Raw genomic sequence first — 17,261 nt, forward strand, 5'->3', positions numbered from 1 at the left:
CACTGATCACCCCGGGGCCGACAGGCCTGAGCCCCGGTTGCCCTGCTTGCAGGCTCTGTCCCCAACCCACACTCCCACCCCCGGGACATCCTTCCTGGGTCTGAGCGTTGCTCTGTCTCATTAAAAGGTGACCCCCAAGGGCATGTTCAGCTGCCATCTCTGTCCCTCCCAGAGATGTGAAGCCCGCCTGCAGATCCTCCCCCAGCGGCCAGGCCCCCCACCCCCACTCTGCCTTTCCCCATCCCAACCCCAGGGGGTCCGGGTCCTCCCGCAGCTGCCGCCAGCCAGGATGGACTCTTCGGTCCCAGTTAAATTTCCCCCGCCTTTTTGATGTCACATCCTGTCCCAGCCTGCTTCCCCGCCGCCGCCGCCCTCCCCACTCCCGCGCGCGAGCGTGGCGCGCGGGTCCCTCTGCGCCACCCGGCCGCCTTCCTCGCAAACTTTTGGCACCCCCCGCCCAGGCGCGCCCGTGCGGGGGGGGGGGGGGGAGGAGGGTGGGGGGAGCGCGGGAGGAGGGGCCGCGGAGGGCCGCGCCCCGCCCGCCCGGGGACAGCGGGGACAGCGCGCAGGACGCGCTCGCCATGCAGAGCGGAGGCTCCGGGTGCTGAAGGCGCGGGGCCAGCAGAGCCGGGAGCGCGTCCGCGTCCGCGTCCACGCAGCGCCGGCGCCAGCACCGGGGCTCCTGCATATGCCAGGACGGCGGCGGTGGCAGCCAGACATGCAACCGGCCCGGAAGCTCCTCAGCCTCCTCTTCCTCGTCCTGATGGGCACCGAACTCACTCAAGTACGTGCGTCCAACGCCATTTTCCTCCTTGCGAGCGAGGGAGCGCGGCGTCCGCCCAGCGCGGGGCCGGCCAAGTCAGGGAGCGGCTCGCAGCTCCGCGCCCTGGGTGGGGAGGGGGCCGGAGCGCCGCGCACCCGGCTGGGAGGGAGGGGTGCAGGCCGACGGAGACCGCCGCCGTGCGCCCCCACCCCCGGAACCCCCAGCGCCGGCCCAGCGCCGCGGGGGGAGGGGGTGCCCCTCTCTCCTAGGACCCCCAGCCTCCCACCGCCCCCAGAAGTTCAGAGGGCGGCATGGTGGCACCCGGGGCGGGGGAGACAGAGCAGGGTGTCCGAGCTCCTGGCATTTCCAGCCGAAGCTCTGAGTCCCACCCCCCCCCACCCCCCTACTCTGGAGCCTCCTGTGTCTCTGCCTTTGGTTGTAATGCTGCCCTTGGGGCTCCCTGGAGCAGAGGGTGGCAATTGTGCCTCCGAGGCCAGACCGGGAAGGACAGGCGGCGGGAGCAGGGCTGGGCGCATTGTGCACTCAGTGTGGAGGCTTGGGGGGTTGTGGCCACATGCGCGGCATGAAGCGTGAGTGCCAAGCGAGGGCCGTGTGCGCGTGTGGGGACCGCTGGGCGTTTGAAGCGGGCTCGCTTGCCCCCCCCCCCCCGAGCAACGTATCAATAGAAAGCCCGTCTCTGGCTGGTATTCTCCATCTTAAAAATCCGTTTCGGAGCTGGCAGGTCTGGGAGGAGGAGAGGGCTGTCTGGGAGCGCTGGAATGGGGGTGTCTCCTTGGCAGCGGGGTGCTGGGAAGACGCTGCCAGCTTCAGGAGCCGGGCTGCTCGGGGGTGACATTAAAATGCCCTTTCGATGGTGCCGCCGTGCCACGCTCGGAGCTGGAGACACTGGCCCTTTGGAGCTGCGGGTCCAGGGGGTGGACGGGGCTGCCAGCACCTTGCCGCCAGCCCCCAGCGGCCCCTGACCCTCCCTCCCTCCCTCCACCTCCCTCCATCTCAGGAGAAAAGAGGAAACAAAGAGAGAAGAGAGGGCAAGAGGAGGATCACGGAAGAGAAGGCTCTGGAACAGTCTTCCCTTGTTCTGCCTTGAAGCCCTTGCCGGCTCCCTGGCTCTGCCCGGGAGACGCAGCCCCCACCCCGGCGTCGCGAGGGTCCTGTCCCAGCCGCCCTCAGAGACCCCTGCCCCGGTGCCATCGGGCGGTCGGGTCCCCTAGAGAGGTGCCGCGTGGTCTCCGGGAGAGAAGTTTCCTGGGCGGTGGGGAGAGCCTGGCCGAGGCCGGGCTGGTGTAGCGTGGAGGGACAGTTGCACACGCGCACGCACGTGCACACTCACACATTCACACTCCACAGACGGGAGCACACGTGGGCAGCAAGGAGCCAGGCAGGTAGTGAGTAGCGTGTGCCTTATTTAGACGTTTTGGGAGAGAGAATGCTGGTTGTCCGTGGCCCTGGACGTGGCCGCCCCCAGCGCCCTCCGAGCCTTAACGGCCTCCTCACTTCCAGGCACCCCGAGTCTCCATTCCCAGACCACGCAGGCTTTTTCCTCGAGAGGTCTCCTCCTCACGTCTGTGTAAAGATCCCCTGTTCTTGGAAGAAACTTTCGGTCCGACTTCAGCTGCAAGCTCTGTCTCGGTGGCGAAGGCGTCTGCCCGGCTACGCTGCCGGTTCCGGCCCCCGGGGGGTGTCAGCCAAGCCCTGTGCACGCACACGTGCCTCCTCCTCCTCCTGCTTCCGGGTCCTCTTCAGGACCCAGGTCAGCGCCCCACGACCGCGCCCTCCCCTGGGCCAGCCGGAAGGGGGGGGGGCTGATGTTTTCTGAGGCTGAGCTGTGGGATGTCTCAGGGGACTGTGTCCCTCGGTGCAGCCAGGAGGCCCGGCCCCTCCCTCCCTGGGAGGTTAGAGAGTCCTCTGTGGGAGGCCGATCGTCCCGTATCCCAGTGGGATCTTAGAACAAAGGCTCAACCAGGTAAGCTCGCTCCCGGCTGTTCCCAGCCTGTGAAGGGTCAGAGAGTGGCCACCAGTAACCTGTGAGGTGGGGAGTGGAGTGGGGAGCAGGTGTGGGCCAGGGCTGGGCCGAGGTCAGTCTGAGAGCTACTGGCACAACCACGCTCCGAAGTCTTGCTCTCTTGATCCCAAAGTAATCCAGCCCCAGGCAGCCAGGTGTCATGAGCAAAGCCAAGTGCACTCGTCAGTGGCTGAGATAAGCAAACAGAGGGCGGGCCGAGCACCGGCGGCTGAGCCGCGAGGTGTCTGTCTCCCCCCACACCCCCCTCCGTTTCTCTCCCACTTTCTGTAAGTGGCCCCCACGGCCACACACACCCCCCTTCGAGGCCTTTCCAGGGACGTGCCCACAGGGCTCCAGGGCCGCTGCGTTCGCAGGTTAGCCCGCGTTGCAGCGGGAGCGAGTCAGGAACGTGGGGCTGGTACCCACGCTGCTTGAAGGGTGCTCGCGGCCGGGCGGGGGAGAGGAGCGCGTGGCCGAGCCACCTGTTTTCCCGACAGCTCGCGGATGATGAGCCGCGCCGCCGAATGCCAACCAGTGACAGACGGCCTACTATGTGCCAGGCCGGTGGGTCCAGCTGAAGCTTGTCCTCAGACAGACAGGCCTTTCCTGGCCTTATTCCGTGATTTCCAAAGAAAGGCTGGTGCTTCGTGCTTCCTGGGAAGGATTTTGGGAGTGTCCCAGCGGGGCACGGGGGAGCCGCCCCCTCCCTCTTGGGGGAGTCAGGCTGTGGGGCCTCCTGGGCCCCAGGCCTACCTGGTCCACCGATAGAAGCATGCTGCCTGCATATGAAGGTGTGAAATGAGCGGGGGCTCTGTAGCAACGACCTTGACCCCAGCTGCCCGCGCTCGTACCCCAATCCCACCAGGCACCATCGAGGTGACCTTGAGGGAAGCTCTTAACCTCTCAGCCTGCACGTCCGCCTTTTCGTAACCGGATGACTCTGGAAGAGGTGGCCTCACACAGACCCTGTCCTGCTCGGCCGCTAACTCGCCTTCCCCGTCTCGTGCTGTTCTCGGACGCCAGCTGGTCGGGTTTAGCGCAGTCAGACCTGGGCTCAGGGTGCGGACGCGTCCGAGCCCTGTGGTCTGGCGTCTGGGCCGACAGGCTTTGTGGGACCCGAGGCTTTGCAAGGGGCAGGAGACCGTGTGGGCCCAGGGCTCTGGGGTCGGAGCGGGGCTGAGCATCGGGGAAGGTGGCGGCCTCGGTCCTGAGGCTGCTCGAGCGTCCGGCCGTGAGCCGGCGGGGAGGGGGGCGGAGGGGCTACACGGAGGCCGGCCGAGGCAGGAGGGAGGGTGTGTGGAGGAATGGGATTTGTTGCAACAGAGACGCAGAGCTTCTGTTGTTACCGCGAGCCCCAGGCCGGGCTTGGCCTTTCTTAAGGACGTGAGCCCCCCACGCGCACACCCGTGACGGCCTTCCGGCCGTGAACAATGAGCAGAGTGCCCTTGTGGCCTGCTGTCGCTGTGGCTGGCACGGCCGGGCCGGGAGCCGGAGCCCAGATGAGAGCAAACCCCGACCCCCTTTGGGGAGGGGTGGGAGTGCTGTGGACGGACAGGGCGGGTGTCACAGAGCAGCTGGCGTGGGGGTTAGCCCCCAGAATCCCACCGGGACCCATCACTTCAAATCCGTCCTCTCCTCCTGAGATCCTGCCGGTCCCGCGGTGGAAAACCCAGCCCGCTCCCTGAGCTAACGTAACTAGACTGCAACAGCCCCGTTGTGTGGCCTGCTCTAGACTAACCTTGGGCCGATGACCCCACGGGTGCCCTGGACGCTGGAGTGCGAGTGGAGGCAGGGTGGGGGTTCAGGAGCACCGGGGTCTCGTCCCAAACCGGTCAGTTCACGACACACGGCATGTAAGGCGGCCGGCGGGTTGGTAGGCCACCGGGGAGGAGTCCTCTGGATTCCCAAGCGGCCGCCTTCCGGGCAGGAGGGCGCCGTGACACCCGGGGCAGGGGGGGGGGGTGGGCATCAAGCTGTAGATCGTCCTCGCTGATGGCTGCTTCAAGTCCGAAAGCAATGTGCTCCTCCCCGCGCTGACTTCAGCCTTCCCTGATAAAAAGAAAGGTAATTTTCTGCCTTGGGTTGTATTTATTACTAAAGTTATCAGGCCCTGTAATCAGTATTAACATCACCGTGTAAAGTGATACAAAACTAATTACAAGCTAAACTGAATTAGACGCATATGGCAACCGTGAGCCGGGCTGACAGGGACAGGAACCGATTTTCGGCGGTGGAGAAAAGCACCGAGGACGCCCTGCGTGCCCCGAAACCGGCAGCCTGAGGGTCCTTGCCCCGGCAGGGCCACTTCCGCTGGCCAGTGCGGCTCCCACTGGGGCTGAGGGAGGGGGCAGCAGGTGGGACCCGAAAACACCCGTCCCTTCACCTCTCGGGCGACCCCCCCCCACACACACACGAGGAACAGGGGCTGACACCAGCAAGGGGGGTTCCTGCGCCACGCTGCCCGCCAGGAGCGTCGCCTGGAGCAGGAGGCGGCGAGGCCAGCAGCCCCGTGCCGTATCCCCACCCTCAGAGTTAGGGAACCGAGGCTGGGGGAGATGACGCAGCCCGTCTGGCGGCCCAGCGTGTAAGTGACAGACCCCTCGGTGTGCTCCCAGGTCCGTCTGACGCCTGAGACACCTGAGCTCGTGTTTCTGTTAAGACGGAGTGAACGCATGAGCCGTGGAGGGGAGGCTCGGTGCCACTGAGCAGCCAGCAGGGACGCGCCAGACCCCCGAGCTTCGCGGAGCGCCCCGGGGCAGCCCGTCGGCGGTGTCTCCCGTGTCTCCCGCGGCGGGGCCCCGTGCGCTGCCTGCTTCCACCTGCCAGCTCGGCTTTTAGAAGGGGGGGCAGCAGGGCACGGGAGCGTCTGGCATGACCCTGACCTTGCGGAGCCCGTCCCACCGCGAAGGGCGGGTGGCCTCGAACAAGTCCCCGTGTCCACCCGCCGGGCGTTGGAGAGTGCACGCTCTCAGGGACAAAATGGGGGTCCGGGAGGGAGCTCTATGTCTGCTTGACGGCTGAGCCCAGGAAGCGGGCAGGGACACACACACACACACACACACACACACACACACTCAGCTCCGTGCGGCTCTGGGCGTGATTCAGACAGTGCTGGGGAGGAGGGACCAGGCCCCGCTCGGGGTCTTCTGGCAAACGCAGCTCCCCCTTCCTCTGTGCCCAGGTTCCATCCTGGGACACCTGCCAAGTGACTGGGGTGAAGCTGCCGTCTTAGCTCTCGGGCAGTGTTGGAAGACGCGAGCTTTCCAACCCGCTTGCTCTGATCCTGGCCACAGGGGTTTGGCCTGTGTGCTCCTTGTGCGCGGTTTAACGACATCTACAATCTGGCGGCCAGGAGGAGAGTGGGTGGCCGCACCGAGGCGCATCTCCTGGCTCCGTCCCCATTCAGATGCGCGGGGCGTGGCGCTCACAGAGACCGTCTCGCTCCGGTCCTGCGGGTTTAGGGGGCGGGCGCGATGCCCTCCGGGAGCTTGGACTTCACGGCAGTGACTCCTCCGGTGTGCAAAATGGCTCTCATGGGTGGTTCCGGAAGGACACGAAGTTACTCCCTCTGGCTCTCAGTGATGGTTTGGGTGTCTGAGGGTCGGAGAGGAAGCCAAGGTATATTTATAAATATTATCAGTAGCGGACTCAGCACCCCAGGGTGTCGGTGCTAAATCTGACGGCGAACCAGGTCCCGGAGAAGAAACAGAGGCAGGCTTTCAGAAACAATCCGCGGCTCTCAGACGTGAGTCCCCGAGCGCCGGCCCCGCCGGGTGCAGGAAAGTTCCGGTTCCCTGCCTAGGGGCAGAGTCGGACGCGAGCGAGCGGGGACGTGGCACCCAGGTACTCGATTTCTCCAGACACGACGCCTCCCTTTGGTAGAGCTGGCTGGGAAGGTTTCTGAGGCGGAGTCCCCCCCATCAGGCAGAGTCCTAATTTGCTGGAGGCGGGGCTGGGGGCGGAGTGTGTGCTCTGGGAGGGAGGGGCATCGGGCAGCACCCTGGTCCTGCAGACCTGGCCTTCTGAGCCCTGTTGGAATCCGTGAACCCGTGTCCGGATCAATGACTTAAATTCAGCAGAAACCAGACCACTCTCCTCAGTCGGTTATGGTGACTTCCCTTAACGAGCGACAGGAAGCAGTAATGTCTGGGGGGCCCCCAAAACCCACGAGCTCAGCTCAGAGGGCGACCTGCCTGCAGGGCCGTCCCGTCCGGGGCCTCCAAAGCGCCGCTCCCAGAAGCGGACCCCATTTCCGCTGGGCAACTGAGAGGACACACGGCCGTGGCCTCGCGGTCTGGATGCAAGTCCGTCTGAGGCAACGTGTATGAAAACAGCATGGAACTTTCCAGAGGAGGAGCAGAGGGTGTGGGGGGCCGCGGGGAGGGGCCACGGGCGGTCAGCTCTCTGAAGGACAAAGAATGGGGACTGAGGGCGAGAAGGGGGCGTCGTGGCTGAGGGAAGAAGCGGCCCTGGTGACAGCTGCGGGTCACAGAGCACTGTCCCATGGGGAAGTGGCTGCTCTTTCCCGGGGGGTTGGAATAGACACCGTGAGTCCCAGCTCCGCAGGACCTCGAGCCCGCATGCATGGACGGCGGAAGGAAGGGACCCGGGAGGAGGCTTCGCAGCAGGATGGGTCAGCTCTCCGCTCTGCAGCCGGGCTAACAAACGTCCCAAGGTGCCCGGCTCCAGACCAGACCCTCCGCTGTTGCAGAAATGCTCTTCCCCCGCAGGAGAGTGATGGAAAGGGCACACACAGGGTGAGGGAGCAGAGGAGCCCCACCTGGCCCCCCTAACCCTCTCCCATTTCCGTCTGCCCTCCCTCTCTCCTCCACCCCGGCTATGTGCGGATAGCTTCAGAAAAATATGCATGCCTCTTCAAAAGACTTTATCTCCTGGGGCGCCTGGGGGGCTCAGTCGGTTGAGCGTCCGACTTCGGCTCAGGTCATGATCTCACGGTCGGTGAGTTCGAGCCCCGCGTCGGGCTCTGTGCCGACAGCTCCCAGCCCGGAGCCCGCTTCAGATTTGGCGTCTCCCTCTCTCTCTGCCCCTCCCCCGCTCACGCTCTGTCTCTGTTTCTCGAGAAACAGAGGAGGCGCACGCTGGGGAAGGGCAGAGAGAGAGAGAGACAGAGGGAAAGAGAATCCCAAGCAGGCTCCTCGCTGTGCAGAGCCCGACACGGGGGCTCGGTCCCACGAACCTGAGCCAAAACCAGGAGTCCACCACTTAACTGAGCCACGCAGGCGCCCTGGGAAAATGTGCATGCTTTTCCACAGCAAAAGGGCATCCAAACTTTGCTCTTTGGGGCTGTCCCTTTGCCAAGGCCCAGACCTGAGCGAGTCCCTACTCTGGGGACCTGTGCTCTGTCTGTAGAACGGAGATGCTCCGACGTCGTGCCTCCTCGCAGGCCACAAGCCGGGAGGCAGGACCTCCCAGGGCTGGACCACACCAGTGCCTTTGCTCTCGGACTTCCAGCCCCACAACCACGAGCGGCAAATGCCTGCCGTCATAAGCTGCCAGTCGGCAGTGTTTTGTCATAGCGGCCGGAGCAGACAGACCCCGTGACGTCTGACTGACAGGCAGAGGTGTGCCACGTTTTTGAGCTTGGTCCTGGGAACGGCCGGCTCCCCACATGACCTTGAAGGTCTTGCCGTCTTCCCGAGCCTGATGCAGCAAGAGCATCGCCCATGGGCGGCCGTGAGGATCAAGGGACACAATGCCGCTGGCGTGAGGGCGTCTGGGGCACAGCACCTGCTCAGTTAGTGTTACGGTGGCTATTGAGAGTGGTGAGCGTAAGTGAGCCCTTGCTTCAGGGAAGCCGTGTGGAAATTGGGATTTAAATTCCTCCTCAGGAACCTTTGGGGTTGGCCGACGCCAAGGATCCTTTAATCCAAATGCCTCACTCTTCAACAATGCACAGTTTGCTTTCGGAAATACTGTGTGGCCTCCTAAATCAAATTACACTTGCTCAAGGCTTCTCGGATGACCCTTTCAAATGCATTAAAAGCAAGAGTCTCTCCTACTGACTCATGGATTCCAGTCCCCGGAGAGGACTTTGGTTTGGGATTAGAGGAGTCAGAAGTGACTTACCTCCAACCTCCAGCTTGTCAGAGCAGCGGTGCAGGGAAGGGCATAGGGGTGCAGGGCAGGGCGGCAGGGGTGCAGGGCAGGGTGGAAGGGGTGCAGGGCAGGGCATGGGGTGCAGGGCAGGGCAGAGCAGCAGGGGTGCAGGGCAGGGAGGCAGGGGTGCAGGGCAGGGAGGCAGGGGTGCAGGGCAGGGAGGCAGGGGTGCAGGGCAGGGAGGCAGGGGCGCAGGGTAGGGCATAGGGGTGCAGGGAAACAGGGGTGTAGGGCAGGGCGTGGGGTGTAGGGCAGGGCAGGGCAGGGCCTCAATGGTGCAGGACAGGGCAGCAGGGGCGCAGGCTCACTGTGGGTCAGGAGCAGGGCTATACCCACCACACACCCCTTTTCTGTCTACACACGCCCTCTGGGAGGGAGGGATGTGAATGGTGCCTCTGTTTGCTCCTTTATAAACACAGAAAGGGATGCAGAGGTGGTGAGGAGGGACTGACAGGCGTCAGGCTGGGTGCGAGCCAGCTGTCGCCCCAAGTCCCGCTCAAATTCTCTGACCTCCAGGGTCGGCTCGGCTCCCAGGCGGCTGTAGCCCTTCCGAGGCACCGTCCACAGTTGGCAAACCCCGTGGGAGTCACCCAGAGCCCGATGTTTACAAAGACGGCCTCCCAGCCACACCTCAGGGGACGCCACAGACGCTCCCAGCCCCCCAGCATGGCTGCAGGGCTCACGTCCCCAGGCCGGCCCCCAGTGCCCGTGCGCGAGGGTCGAGGAGGGTCGAGGGTCGAGGGTCGGAGGGGGTCCCGGGCGGGTGGAGCCGAAGCAGCTCGTGGGTCCCGGGGTCCTCCCGCCTCCCGAGTTCCCCAGAGCAGCGTCGGCCCTGTCGTCGCAAACTACCTGGTCTTGGGTTTCTCAGTTGAGGAGCCTGACGGACGTGGTGCCCTTCAAACTTCCTTTGTTTCCTTTTTTTAATTCTCTCTATCTGCCCATCTGGACCCTCATCCTCCTCGAATGGGGCTCTGGTCGGGGGGGGATTACTTTCGTGTCCAGCGATATCTTCTGAGCACTTGTGCGTCCGTATCAACAGCAGCAGCTGTCACGAGGGGCGGCAGGGGTCCCCCGGGGCACGAGTCCCAGCCCTGCCATGCACTTGAGCCCTGGTCATTCAGCGGAGGGGCCTCGCGAGTGCGTGCTGTCTCCTGCCAAGCGGGGTGACCGGGAAAGGCACCGTTACCGGGCGCCAAACCCGCTCCCGCACTAACGCGCTCTGTCTTCACGGTACCCCGGAGAGAGAGGTTACTGTTACTGTTAGCGAGCCCGTTTCCCAGATGGGCAAACTGAGGCACAGCAGGCCCAGCCCCTCGGCCGGGGTCTCACAGCCCCCGGTGGCAGAGCCAGGGCTCAAACCCAGGCCGCCTGCCCTGAGTCTGCGTTCTCCGTGCTGAGCGGCTCGTCCGAGACGCCTCTCTCTGGCAGCGGCGTGTTGGCCACTAATAAGAGAGTTTTCATTCACGCTCGGTGCCCGGCCGTGGCGAGTGTCCAGGAATCGGCTCCCGCGTTGGCGTCGCTCCTGTCCCGGGCTGCACGGCAGGCTGTATCCAAGCCCTTGCCGCTTTCCAGATGCACGGCCCGAGAGTTCTGCAGACTGGGTTGGGCTCGACCGGAGATTCTTTCCGCCAAGGAAGCGGCCACTGCCTGCAGTGGGATTTGAGCGTGAGTGATCTGGGCCAGCGTGGCTTGCGGCCCTGAATCTGCTGGTCACGCGCTGGCAGGGGAAGGAGGCTGAGCTCCGGTAGTCGCGTGAATGCTGCCTCTCGCACCGGCCTGCGCGTGTGGCCTGGTGTGACCTGCACGGGCGGGCTGGCCGCGGAGCCTGCAGTACCGGCTCACACTGGGAGGTGGCGCCCTTCCCCAACGGTTGGAACCGGCCACCTGCACTCCCTTGTGCCCCTGGGGAAAACGAATCAGGAAACCCTTCCGCGGGGTCTCACACAGGACCATCCTGGCTGTCATCGTCCCCTCTCCCGAAGGGGATGGAACAGACACAGACGCCCTGGGAAGGTGGTGTCCATCTTCGGGGGCCCCTGGGAAGGCCGGATCCTTCCAATCCCCGTTCAGGAAGGGAGATTTATTTTCACCCAGGCAGAAAAGAGTGTCGTGAGTGATCTGGGGAATGGTTCCCAAACTTCCGGGGGCGCTTAGTGGGAGGGACTGAGGACGGACAGACCCTTCATCCCCTAAAGGCTCCTGCAAATGCTAAAGCCGCGCTCAGGTGTTCGACCCAGTCAGCCCCGTGCCTCGGAGACGTGCGCGGGTCCTGCCGTGATGCCGCGGAGGGCTGGGGACTTAGGCCAGGCTGCCCTGACCCTCCACTTGGGCCCCAGGATTCGGGCTCCTCTCTTGCCCCCAACCACACACCCCAAGGCCCGGCCCAGCTCCACACTCCTCATGGGCCGGGCACCTTCGGCTCTCCTGCCCAGATGCCTGAGCCCAAACCTAAACGCAGCTCCTGCCCTGCCCTCGGACCCCTCCCACCCCAACCCAGGGGCCCACACTGGTGGGTGCTGCACCTGCCAGGAGGCTCCTTTCCTCCCAGAGGCCTTAGAGCACCTGCCCCACCCCCCACCCCCCACCCCCCACCCCCGGGGATTCCAGAAAGCCTTCCGCTTTCCACCTTTTTCCAGCCCCTCCCCTCCCCTCCCGGCGCTGGGGCTGGAGACCCCTTCCCGGCTGGGCTCCAGTGCGGGGGAGGCAGGGTTGGCGGGGAGCGTGGAGCCTCCACCCCCCAAGTTGGTCCAGGACAGCGAGGGCGAGGGCTGAGCGCCCGATGGGGTGGCCAGCGGGGGTCCCAAAGGGGTGCCCAGGCCTCGCTCAGTCCTTCCGGCCGCCGGGAGGGAGCAGCGGCGACACGAGTCTGGACGCTAAGGCCGCCGAGATTTTAGGACTTGGGGGCGGTGGGCGGCTCTCCTCCCTGAACACCCATCTCAATCCCTTGGCGACTGGGGTTTGCAGGCCTCGCTGCCAGCAGCCAGGGGGCGGCGGGGAGCCGGAGCGGAGAGGAAAAATCCACCCATTTCCTGGGCAGATTGCGTCGGCCGCCGCCCGGCCGTGTCCCCGCCTCCCGGCCGCGGCCCCCGCGCGCAGCCCGCGCGGCGCTCAGAGCCCGAGCCGGAGCCGGAGCCCGAGCCGGCGGCGAGGCGCGGAGCGCGGAGGGGCGGCGGCACCGCGGACACCGGGCAGCGGGCAGCGGGCAGCGGCCACCGTCCCCGGCGCCCGGGGCGGCGCAGCCATGGCCGGGGCGCGCGGGGCGGCGGCGGCGGCGGGCGGGCGGCGGCGGCGGGCCGAAGGGGCGCGGGGACTCGGCCGGGCGCCCCTGCCCGCCGCGGTGCCCGCCGCCTGAAGGCTGCCCGGGGGCGCGGAGCCGGCGCCGGCGCGCGCGGGCGCAGGAGGCGACTCGAGGCGCGATGTCGGTGCCGCTGCTCAAGATCGGGGTTGTGCTGAGCACCATGGCCATGATCACCAACTGGATGTCCCAGACGCTGCCCTCGCTGGTGGGCCTCAACACCACCAAGCTCTCGGCGGCCAGCGGCGGGACGCTCGACCGCAGCACCGGCGTAAGTCCCCGCCGCCACCCCGCGGGCCCTCCCGCCCGCTCCCTCCGACCCCGACCCCTGGCTGGGCGGCGCCGAGCGGGGGCGCGGGGCCAAGGGCACGGGTCCCCGGCGGCGGCTCCCCCCCCACGCTACCGCCGGCAGGGGTGACCGTGCCCCCCCGCGCTTGCCCCGCCGGCCGGCACCCCGCCCCGGTCCCCCAGGGGCGCGCCTCCTTCCTTTGCCGGGGTTTCCTCTCGGGGCAGGGGGCCTCAGGGACTCGGAGGCCTGGAGTCCGCATCAACTAATATTAAGTTCTTTGCGGACAAGGTCAGGAAACTGAGGCAGGGGACTTGGGGACTTGTCCAAGGTCACTTAGCAAGTAAGGGGTGGGGACGCCGTGCTCCACCCTGTCAGGGCTGGTCCAGCCAGGGCTCGAGCGGAGCCCGCCCTACTTTGTCAAAGCCAGACGGACTGCCACTGCCGGAGTGGGCCAGCGGCCGTTGGGGGAGCTGGCCGCTGCGAGTCCCCAAGCCAGGTCCCTGACGGTCCCGGCCGTGGTGGCCAGGGAGGGTGCAGTGGCCCTGGGGGGCACTGCCTGTGGAGCTGGCCCCTCCTGTCCCCTCTGCCCCTCTGCCTTGCCTCCCAGGTGGCTTTTCCTCCCTCATCAAGGCCTTGGGGGGGGGGGGGGGAGGGGGCGGGTGGCCAGTGGCCGGGGCGCCTGTGGGCAGGCCTGAGTCGGATGTTGGCTGGAGCCACTGGGAGGCAGGCCGAGCGGGAAGCAGCCCTGAGGGGAGGGGAGGGGAAGGGAGGAAGGAAGGACCCCAGGCCGGTCCCTCCTGGTGGGGAATGAAGGGGGGCGGGCAGGAGGCTCCTCTCCCACCTGGTTTTTGCTGCCCTGGGCACAGGTCTCCGTGTGAGCCCCTCCTGAGACCCTTGTCACGTTCACCTGCCGTTTCAAGTGCTTCCTTCCAGTGCTCTCACAATGACTTTGCTCCCGGGTCTGGGTCCTAAGCCTCTGGGGTTGGCAATGAATGAAACAAATGTATCGACTACTATAGGTTCTCCTCCGGGCCGGGCTAAAAATAGCAGGGAGGTGACCTGAGGCGCCGGGCAGGCCGGGGAGGGTCTGTGCTCAGGGAGTGTTTTCCCACAGCAGCGTCCACCCTGTGTCCCTGGCGCTCGGGACCCGAGCCGGGCGGCAAGGTGACACCGGCCACACACGGCTCCGGTTCCTTGGGTCCTTGGGCATACCCCGGGACCGAGGCTGGGTGTGAACGCCATGCCGCCAGAAACTTGGTGACATCCACCGAAGGACCGCGCGTGGCAGCCGGGTCGGAAGCCTGGCGCTTCCTCCGGCGGCTTCTGCCGGGGTGCCGGGGACGGTCGGGGCTCAGGGCGTTGCGGCTCTGGGCTGACGGGCGGCTGGATCCCGGGTTCTGCCGCGGGTGCCACATCCCTTCGCGTCAGGGACGGCGGAGCGAGGCTGCGCCAGCCACCCCTGCGTGCCTTGTGGGGAGGAGATCTTCTTTCTGAATTACGTGCTGCGAGTGAACCAGCCACTTGCTTTCCTCCCTGGCTCCTCGCCGGCTTGCGGCCTCTTCCCTCCCGTCCTCCTAACCTATCAATTTGGTCAGATGCCAGAACTCCAAACATCCCTGGAATTTAAAAATCCCCGGGATTTGAAAAAAAGAATTAAAAGAGTCGTGTCGGTTTCACTTCCTTCTGGCCCGGGGGACCCTGATAGGAGATCGCCCCTTTGTTCTCGGGGGCCCCTTTCCCTCCCCGTGGTCAGAACCAACGCGTCTTTGGACCGATTCTGCCCTTTTTTCCCGGAGGCTGGACTCTGACAGTCCTCCCCGGGTGTCTTTCCTGCTGCACTGCCTTACGGTCTGACCTCTCTCTCCCTCTCGCTCCCTCACCACCCCCCCACCTCCAGGTGTTGCCCACCAACCCCGAGGAGAGCTGGCAGGTTTATAGTTCTGCCCAAGACAGCGAGGGCAGGTGTATCTGCACAGTGGTCGCCCCCCAGCAGACCATGTGTTCACGGGACGCCCGCACGAAACAGCTCAGGCAGCTGCTGGAGAAGGTGAGTCCGTGTGGGGCGTGTGTGTGTGTGTGTGTGTGTGTGTGTGTGCGTGCCCACACCAGCACCAAGGCTCGGCCAGCCTGCAGGGTCTGTCCTGCTTCAAGACCTCCCTCTTTCGTGGCACGTCCACACTCAGAATGTTTGTGAACGAGTGACTGAGTGAATGGATGGGTGCAGAACCCCCAAGGATGGCCCAGGAGGAGACGAGTAGACCCCGCTGGTCGCTGCAGGCTCCCCTGAGGAGCCACGTGGGAGCGGGGTGCGGGGACGCGGGGTGCTTTCTTTCGCTGCCACCATCTCTCCGTCCCTCCTGGCGATGCCCTAAACCCGCAGTCCAGGGGGCTGGGGGCTGTCTCGGAGCAGCTCCGCGGGGGGGGGGGGGCGTCCTTGCAGCCCTTTGGATTTTGCCCCTGGGGCTCTCCCCCTGCCCCCCCCCCCCACCACAGCAGGCCTTCGGGAGCAAAATCACACTGGGTCCTCACCTTTGCACCCACTGCGAACGGCACCGTGTGGCTCAAATACACACTCAGAAGCCATCGTTGCAAATAATCTCCACGAGGATCATGTAAACTTGGTGAGATTTTTCACCCCGTTTCAAGAGTGGAAGTCAGAGGGTGGACCACCTGTCCCGAGCCAAGCAGCTGGCTCTGGGGGGGAGGGGGGGCCGGCACTCAAACCGCCGAGCGGTGCCCCGCCTGGCGTCCTCCGCCCCCCTCCCAGAGCTGTGCACGCACACACACCACCCACGGACACACATGGACACAACACGCACAGGCACACGCACACGCCATGCACAGGGCCACCTACACACCCCCCCACACACCACACATACCCTGTGGACATCCCACGTACACATCCCACACGCCAGTAAAACTGTACGTTGGCCGTTGTTGAGGACACGAGGGGAGGCGCCGGCCGGCCGAGCCGAGCCGTCAGGGCGCTGGCAGGGGGACCGCCTTGTTGGTGCTAGGTCAGGACCTTTTCGTTTGGGCCCCGCCCAACCACCACCCCTCACAGGACCGCAGGCCGGGCAGGTCCCAGTTTTTGGCCTCCGTTTCCCGAAGTGTGGAGGGAAGGGGGCGGTGAGCGATTCGGGCGGGGGGTGGGGGCGCTCCCAGCTCTGCTCGTGGGGAGGAAGAAGGGAGGCGAGGCTCTGGGCAGCCCCGGGCTGTGGCTCCCGCTCCCCTTTGAGGACAGTGTGGTCTCTGTTCTCATCTCTAGCCCACCCAGTACATCACTTGCAGAGAATTAATGTGAAACGCATTTAGCAGATTCCACAAACGTTCATTAACACCAAACTAGACCAAAGCCTAATTGGGCCTTTAATTATTCAGAATTGCAGAGGCAGGAGGTGGAGCTTGAAGGGGCCTCTGGGACAGCTGAGGCCTGGCTGGGGGGCGGGGATGGGGGCGGGGCCAAGATGGGCCGAGGGGGGCGGGGCAGGGGGGGGTCGGGCGGAGGGCTGGGCTGGGGTGGGGGGGCCCTGTCTGGGGGCAGGGCTGGGGGGGCCGGGCTTGGGGGCCTGTCTGGCGTCGGGGCTGGGGGGTCCGGGCTGAGGGGCGGGGCTGGGGGGGCGGTGCTCGGGCTGGGGGGCGGGGCTGGGGGCCCGTGAGGAAGAACTCCCAGCTCTTGGGGGAGGTGCTTTCTGGATTCCAGAAAGCTCTCAGAGCCGGTGGAGCGCCGGCCTGGGAGCCCTCTTTTCTGCCTACAGACGCCACCGCGCCACGGCTTAACGATTTAAGGCCCTATTTTATACCCCGGTGGGCACCGTGTTTTCAGAGGGCAGCAGCTTTTGTTGTAAACGAGGGGGCTTCAGCGTTCTCGTCGTGGGGCCTCCCTCCGGTCGCCGCCCCCCCTTCTCTTGCCGTGGGGAGCGTGCACCGAGCTGTGCAGGTCTGATCGTGCGTGCCGTCGGTGGGGCCGGGGTCCCAGCCGGCCACCTCGCGTCTAGTTCTGTGTCTCCCCGGCCTGGCTTCACGTGAACCCACCCGGGGGGCTTCCCGCGGTGGAGTCGTGGGCCGCACGCCCGGGGCTCTGACTGTCACTGGCCCGGAGCCCTTGGGAGGGGCCCTGGCGGCAGCCCGGTTCTGACGCGGGGCCGGGGCCGGGGGCGGGGGGGGGGGGGGTGGTGAGGGCCCCTGGAAACCCACAGAGTGGAAAAGGCCTGCGGGGGGGCCAGGGGCTCTGTTTCTGTTCCCCTCGAGGAAGCCACCTGCCCTGAATTTGGCAGCGTGGGTTTTGGAGTCGGCCCAGGCCTTGAATCGTGGCTGGCCGCCGTTTGGCGGCAGTCAGTCTGCTCGACCTCTCTGAGCCTGGCTCTCCTTATGCAGAAAGTGGAACCGGAAATGGTGTTCGCCAACCGGGGTTTCATCGAGCTTGAACGGAGTAGTGACGTGATGGGCTTAGCCCACTGCCTGGAACACTGAAGACATTCAGTAAATAATTAGCGGTTCGCTAATCCCTGGAGGCCGGGTGTGTCTGTTGCTTGTCGCTGCCCCTCCCCCGCTTTCCCAGCTCCTGCTCCCACGCTGGGCAGAGCGTGGGGGAGGGGGGGGGTCGGTGTCATTTAGCAGCTGCGTGACCTTGAGCTCGTAGGTCTGCTTCTCAGGGGCACATCCAGCGGCAGAGAGGGCGGGTGGCCCCGGGCCGGGTCTTCTGGCTCACCTGGGAGTGGTTGTGCCCTCCTGCTTTGTGACCCGCCCGAGAGGAGGGTCCACCCTCCCTCGA

General features: G+C 65.7%; 1 protein-coding gene across 3 annotated transcripts in view; it reads left to right on the forward strand.

Annotated features, from left to right (window-relative positions):
• The first annotated feature begins 387 nt into the window (after nucleotides 1-387).
• The window catches only part of OLFM1 (olfactomedin 1), a 37,047-nt gene continuing 20,173 nt past the window's right edge, over nucleotides 388-17,261 (forward strand). Inside the window, exons 1-2 of one of the 3 annotated variants that reach the window (XM_045467781.1) lie at nucleotides 388-784; nucleotides 14,385-14,534. In XM_045467781.1, the coding sequence (XP_045323737.1) occupies nucleotides 689-784; nucleotides 14,385-14,534 (246 nt within the window). In that variant the 5' untranslated portion in view covers nucleotides 388-688. Of the gene's footprint in view, nucleotides 785-12,193; nucleotides 12,470-14,384; nucleotides 14,535-14,989; nucleotides 15,109-17,261 lie in introns of those variants that run through there. The other 2 variants (XM_045467780.1, XM_045467783.1) reach the window with 2 other exon arrangements.

The sequence above is a fragment of the Leopardus geoffroyi genome, chromosome D4 (assembly GCF_018350155.1).
Source record: "Leopardus geoffroyi isolate Oge1 chromosome D4, O.geoffroyi_Oge1_pat1.0, whole genome shotgun sequence".
NCBI classification, from domain to species: Eukaryota; Metazoa; Chordata; class Mammalia; order Carnivora; family Felidae; genus Leopardus; species Leopardus geoffroyi.